General features: G+C 44.7%; 1 protein-coding gene across 1 annotated transcript in view; it reads left to right on the forward strand.

The window, feature by feature from the left end:
* The first annotated feature begins 2206 nt into the window (after positions 1-2206).
* im:7150988 (Golgi-associated plant pathogenesis-related protein 1) overlaps positions 2207-7016 on the forward strand; it is a 5923-nt gene continuing 1113 nt past the window's right edge. The window contains exons 1-6 of the mRNA XM_070546295.1: positions 2207-2291; positions 3637-3832; positions 3914-3937; positions 4073-4282; positions 4423-4500; positions 5397-5546. Coding sequence (XP_070402396.1) covers positions 3931-3937; positions 4073-4282; positions 4423-4500; positions 5397-5546 — 445 coding nt within the window. The 5' untranslated portion in view covers positions 2207-2291; positions 3637-3832; positions 3914-3930. The remainder of the gene's footprint in view (positions 2292-3636; positions 3833-3913; positions 3938-4072; positions 4283-4422; positions 4501-5396; positions 5547-7016) is intronic.

Below are 7016 nucleotides of genomic sequence, written 5' to 3' on the forward strand. Positions count from 1 at the left end.
AATGATCCACATTGAGCTTCAACATCAATCTTCAACGGTGACTAAACCCACTGCTAAACAGCTGGCTGAAAATCTGTCAAAGCGGCCAAGTGAGTCCATCTGTAACATGGAATCGCTCAGTGTGATGTCACTGGCAAGATTGTTGGACCCCAGGTTTAAAACTGCTGGCTTTTTTAGTCCACTGAAAGCAACTGAAGCTGTCAAGAGACTGAAGTCAGAGTGTGCTGCTGAAATGAGGAGCCATGAGCCTGACCCAGCAGTAGAGGAGCACTTCACATGGATCAGAACACAGTTCAGGTATGAAAACACATTTCTTTGTGAATATTTGTTTATTTCTGTGGAAGTTTGTCATGTGATAGTAAACCAATGATTAACAGACTTATTTCTAATCTATTTGGTAGGACACAATCTCTGGAGACACCTGGAGGTTGAGGAGAGCAGGATGACCTCTAATACTACAGCCAATGCCATAATTGAAGTCCAACGCTACCTGGCTGAAAGCAACACACCAAGAACACAAGACCCATTACAATATTGGAAAAATAACCAGAATTTATATCCACACCTTAATCAACTCGCACTTCAATTCTTATGCACACCATCTTCATCTGTACCCTGTGAAAGAGTGTTTTCTAAGGCAGGGGAACTGGTGTCTAAGAGAAGAAAATGCTTTGGAGCAAACACACTTCAAAACGGGCCTGGATGTAGCCATGGGCAAGGAGGGGCAATGCCCCCCTAAAAATAGTAGCAGCCCCCCCAAATGCGATGACGTCGAAATCCCAAATTTGAAAAGATCTGATGAAAAAGGGTAAAATCTCTCTCTCTCCAAGCCCCCACAATGGAGCTCTAAAACTGAGTCAAACCCGGAAGTACCAACAATTGCAGTTCCACCCTCATCCACTGGGGGCTGGTGTCAGAAGCGAGCAAATCCTCATTGACTCCCATGTTAAAAATACCAATTTCACAGCAGAAATAAACATGTTTACAGCCTGGTACCAGAACATGTTTTTGGTTTAAATGATCTAGTTTACACTCATGACAACTCTGAGGGGGGTGAATTTTTTTCTCACTCTTTCTGTTTAAGTGTATTAAAAGCCTAAAATTCTGTATAATTAATGAGCATCAGACCCACGTGACCACAGAGCTAGCTCCGTGGAAAGGCCTCAGTAGAGCCTCGGTCTGGCCTGGAAACTGCTCCGGGATTTTGAGTCTCTGTGTTTGTGTATTCTGTTTTGGATATTTTTTGTGCAATTGTTGGACAAAATGACTTGCTGGGGCATTAATTGCACTAATAGAGCATCCAAGGAGTCTCCACTTCATTTTTTTTCGGTAAGTAAAGTTATATTTATGTATTTTAGGTCACTGCCGAGCTGAGCTTAGATTTTAACATGTACTGTTTAACCATGAAATTTAAATGTAATAGGGTAAAACCCAGTGCATTTAACATAATGCTGCACTTTAGAAAATGGGTTGAAATATAACATGTTGGTGGAGCTGGGTTCCGACTATCGGCTTGTGGAGCTCTCGGGAGACCGATGTTTTCCACCCGTTCTCCCCTCCCCGCAGCTCGGCGCATCTCTGTCTGATCGCGGCTTCTGTGTGCTGCGTGGGCTGTCTGCTTGTGAAGCTCTGGGATGGAAACCTTTCCACCCGGTTCTCCCCAGCGGTAGCTCTGCGCATCTCAGATCGCAGCGGCGCTTGTCTGCTGTGCGGCTGCCAGCTTGTGGAGGTCTCGGAGACCTCTGTGTTCCACCCGGTTTTACCCAGCGGTCAGCCCGGCGTATCTCTGACTCAGAAGCTCTGGTGTTGTGCACAGTTAACTCCGGTTGTAGCTAGGTTGCTACCTCCGTTAGCTTAGCTCCCACCTCCGCGTTAGCTTTGGGTTAGCTTGTAGCTAGTTCGACCGGGTGTCGTCAGTTGATCCCAGCCTTACAGCCCCACCCTCAGCTCCTGCTCTCTTCCCTTTTATGGAATTGTCTGGGCTTGACGGAACCTGTGACACGGTCAAAATGGCGGTGGTGGCCACCTCCCATTTGGCTTCAAAAAAGTAATATTGGAGTCTTTGGAATCCCATTGTCCATATATTAATGTCGATGTCTTTCTCTCTCTCTCTCCCTCCCTCAAAGTAGCTGCTGATTGGCAGATGCATAGGGAGGGTGTGGCCAGCCACTGCACTTCGTTCTCTGTGTCTCACTCCTCGGACAGTCAGCAGCAGAACACAGAGACGCACCGTTGTTATCTGAGCTCAGCCACTGAAGTTTTCTTCTGCTGTTGGTCACTGGAACTATTTGGTACTCTTTCTCAAGGCTTTAGTTTGCCTCGTTCTCGTCTTTAAATTGTTTTTGAAGTGAACCGAGTCGACAATGCGCAGGTTTCTGGTTTCTAAACCGAGCAACAGTGCTAAGGCACTAGCGGCAGAAGCCGGCTCGTCGGCTCCTGCTTCTCAACTCGCCACAACCAGTTGCACAAGCACCACAGCCCCTCCTGCTGTCCCCATCGCTACCAACCCAGCCGTTGCTGTGGGTGACACAGGCCTGAACAGAAGCGCACCATCCCAACCCACCGCTCGTGTTTTCCCCAAGCGCCATTTTGGGAAGAACATGCGCTCATTTTGCCCTACCTGGTATCGTGGGAGACCATGGCTGGAATATTCAGTATAGCTGGATGCGTGCTTTTGTTTCCCATGTCGTAAGTTTGGGGGGAAGAACAATGAAAGGGATTTGGTTTTCATAAAACAAGGATTTAATAGTTGGAAAACAGCACTGGAAAGGGGCAAGGGATTCACAAAGCATGCATCAAGACAATGCCACATAAAAAATGAAAAAGCTGGTCTGAAATGTCCCAAAGAGTGAACACAGGGGAAATGATAGGTAATTTAATAAGTCCCACACAAATAGAGAAAAACAGATACTACGTAAAAACTGTTGGAGAAGTAGTTCAGTTCCTAGCAGTAAATGAACTGGTGTGGACAGCTCCAGTGGTGATGATTTCTCTGCAGGACTGTTCTTAAAAATGGTCGACTACACACTGGCCAAAGACTCCAAATTTAATGAAATAAACAAACACATCCCAGAATATGCAAAATACACATCTCACAACATACAAAACTAATTATTGCAACACTGGCAAAAATGGTATTAAAATGATCAAAGATAATTATGACAAAGCTGATTATGCTGGGTTTTGCATTAAAAGTGATGGAACTAGGGACAGATGTGGAGAATCAGTCGTGACGCCTCGGCTACATTTCCTGCAAGACTGAGAGGAGGAGAGCCACCTTTGTCCCCAAAGCCATTCTGCTCTTTACTTCCAGCAGATAAAGATGAGAGCATCCCCTCCATAAACCCTCTCCTTGGACTCTCCATATATTTAATTTTTATACAGCCGGCACTTTAGTCACTTTATTCACTTCCTCAGTGGTTTTTTTACTAACTTTATTCATCTTTGTTATTGCATTTAACATTTTGCTTGCATATTTGACTGATTTTATCCATCTTCTTGCTGCATTATTCCTTTTCGTATTGCCTATTTACTCAGTGTTCGTTTGTCCAACGTCATGCTGCTCTGCTGCTATTTTTTAATTGCCCCTTGGGTATAAATAAAGTTTTTCTGATTCTGATTCACATCACATTCCAGAAGGTAATCAAAAAGGTGGCAATGAAAAGGAAAATGCTGGAACCTGTTTTACCAGTTCTCAGGAACTGGGACTCAGTCTCCCCCCACAAGCAACAATAAGGAGTTTCAGCTCAGTCGCCTGCTCATAAATACCAGCATCAGAGCAGAGGAGATGCATCCTCGGCAGTCCTTCATCCAGACTCTCTAAGCTCCGAAGGTGAGATGATTGCACTAAACCAGCTCACTCCTCTATCAGATGACTTGATGTTGACTCTTTTAATTTTTTATTTCTTTTCAGATATAGCCAAGCAGACAATGACAAGTAAGAGCATTCTTTATTTCTCCTTTGAATCTATTTTTCTTCAGTTTTGACATTCATGAGATCTGCTCTGTGGTTCTACTTTGCTCTGCCTGGTAGCTGTGTGCTCTGACAGCTTCATGAATCTTGGGTTCACAGGTGAAAGCTTTAAGCAGGAGTTCTTGGACACCCACAACAAGTACAGGTCAATGCACAATGCTGGGCCACTGAGGTACAACGACGGTATGTGTGCCAAGGCTCAGGAGTGGGCCGAACACTTGCTGCAAATTCAACGCCTGCAGCACAGTGGCACAGACGATGGAGAGAATGTTTTCTACTTGCAGGGTCCTGATCTAGCAAATGTAAAAGGTGTGTTGTGATTTATCACTGCTGCTTACAACTGTATTTTCTCTTTCCAAGATGTCAAATGTTTGGGTGTAATCTTTGAGGACAGAGAGCTCATCTGCAGTGAAACAGCCGAGATTTAGTTTTTACATTTTTGTTTCCAGGAAACAAAGCTGTGGATTCATGGTACAGTGAGATCAAAGATTATGATTTCAGCTCACCAAGATTCCAAAGAGGAACAGGTAAAACTAATTACACCCCACAACCACAAGAATCTGCATTCACACAGAAAGCAGATTTCAAATGCTTACACCAGTAGAGACGTGCGGATCGCCATCACTCCAACCGTGAGACGGGAAAAACCAGGAGTTTAAACTCAGACAACATAAACACTTTTATAAAACGAGAAGAAAGAAAAACAAAGAAAGCAGACTCGTGAAGATTAAAGTCAGAGTTTAAGAACTTAAAGTGGCCAATCAAAGACCCTGAGGTTCACCAGAGTCCTACTGTAATTGTGCTGTTTTTTATTTTTGTAACTGAGGGTTCTGAGTATTTTTTCACTGACTAAATATATATAAAAGATTTTCTAGAAGGTTTGAGGTTTATTGACAATAAAATGTTTTTGAAACTTCAGGTGTTTTGAGGTGTGTGTTTGAGAAGGTAGCCGAAACACCACATTCCAACATTTTGACTTTGATTGCGACATTTTTGTCTTGCGTTCCTGCTAAGTGGCCCTAATATCCGCCGCCACCACACCACCACACCAGCAGCTGATCAGAGGACCAGGATAGAGTGAGCTCTGCAGTCAGATCTAAAGCCTGGTTCACACGTCAAGGCTTTTAAAGTGTCAGCCAATTTTGCAAACATGAGAGACCACCCACGTGCTGGTAAGACATCACAGATATACCAGTTTTGGTCCCACAGTGTGTGGTGTGTGACGACACGGCAAACACACTACACACAAATCACCTTCAATCACCAGCATTCCTCGCTCATACAGGAAATGTGAGTGCTCTGAACGCACCATGAAAAGGTAGAATTATCAGATAAGGTTATCTTTGGATTTGTTATGGTAATCATGCACATTTTAAAGATTGTTGAAACCACGTTTAACCTGCTGCTGTGCTTCTCCCTGCAGGTCATTTCACTCAGGTGGTTTGGAAAGAAACCACTGAACTAGGAGTGGGAGTGGCCAGCAGGAACGGAATGACATTTGTGGTTGGACAGTACCGCCCAGCTGGTAACATCAACAACCACGGGTACTTTGACAAAAATGTCTCACGAAAAGGTAACATATCAGCTTCATTCACAGGCTGCTAAGATTTTTGTCTTGTTACAACACATTCTCACTCCAGCCACCCTCCACGTCAGACCCCTGACGCCAAAAGCGCCCTTTTTCGTTACTTATGTGCAAAAAGGGGTTTTTCCCTTATTTGACTGCAGATCCCAATGCAGCGTTACACTGACGCGATGGGATGTCCGTAGCCAGGGCACCAAACAAGCTCATTATACCTCACCCTAACCTTATCCTCTTATTTAACCTTCCCCTCACCCCTATCCTAACCTCAACCATCTTGCTAGCGAACACGTTAGTGATGTGTCGGTCGCTCTAAAAGCCGGCTCTATGAAGTGAACGGTGGGAGCCGCCTCGTCATTGGTCGAGTTTGGACCGAGCCAACGCGAGGGGGAGGTTTCAACTACCACGGTGGAGGTTAAAAGTAGAGGGTATGTGTAACCTCCCCCTCGCCAGCTGGTATGTTCTAACGTTCCCCTTGGGCGGCAAATACGAAAATTCACAGTCAGACTCTGACTGTCAGAGTCAGAATGCATGGGAAACAAACGCTCGATCACAGTGAGAGTAACGTTTTAGGTAGCAAGAGGGTTAAGGTTAGGATGAGGGAGAGGGGAAGGTTATAAATAGTGAAACGTTAAGGTTTAGGTGCGGTTAAATGAGCTGGTTCGGTGCCGCATCAGCGGATATCTCATCACGTCAGTTTTACGCTGCATTGGGATCTGCAGTTACAAAAGAGAAAAACCCCTTTTTTTTCCGCACACGTCATTTAGAGAATGATGCCCCGTCGCCCTTTTCACCAATCACCTTCAAACGTCTGCTATATACCCTTAAGACATGGGGGGAAAAAATTCAACCGTCGGATTTTAAATAAGTATAAAGGTGTGGGCGTGGCTGAGCCTCAAACTTTGACCCGTTTCTACACCACTCTTTTTTCACATTTCCCTATTGGACTCCTTTCACCTAATCACCAGCAATCTCTGGCAAATAGTAGTAGACAAGTTGGGGTCACTTGGTGTCATGTATTGGCAGGTTTCAAAAAAAGGCGGGGCTTTGGGAGCGTGGTGAAATTTGCCATCACGCCATGGCAATACGTTTGCCTATCATTTCCCTCAGTTATCGTGATATCGCCACGAAATTTCTGGTGAGTGATCCTAGTCTGACCCCCAATAGAAATGAACATCATAAGTTGGTGGGTGTGGCCTATTTCTGAAATAACACCCCCTAGAACCATTATAACTGTCAGCCCCAGCACCAAACACATTGATGTGGTTGCTGGTTCAAACCCCTTTAGCTCCACCCCTTTCAGCTCTCTGGCTCTAGATAACACACACAACGTCTGATTCATGCCAAAAACACAGAAAACCATCTTTGTCAACCAAAGCCGACCTCAATGGGATTTTTCTGTAGTTGGTCACAGGCCCCCTAGATAGATTTAACCTTCAATAACTTCAAAAAACGTGGTCC

Source organism: Nothobranchius furzeri, chromosome 17 (assembly GCF_043380555.1).
Source record: "Nothobranchius furzeri strain GRZ-AD chromosome 17, NfurGRZ-RIMD1, whole genome shotgun sequence".
NCBI lineage: Eukaryota > Metazoa > Chordata > Actinopteri > Cyprinodontiformes > Nothobranchiidae > Nothobranchius > Nothobranchius furzeri.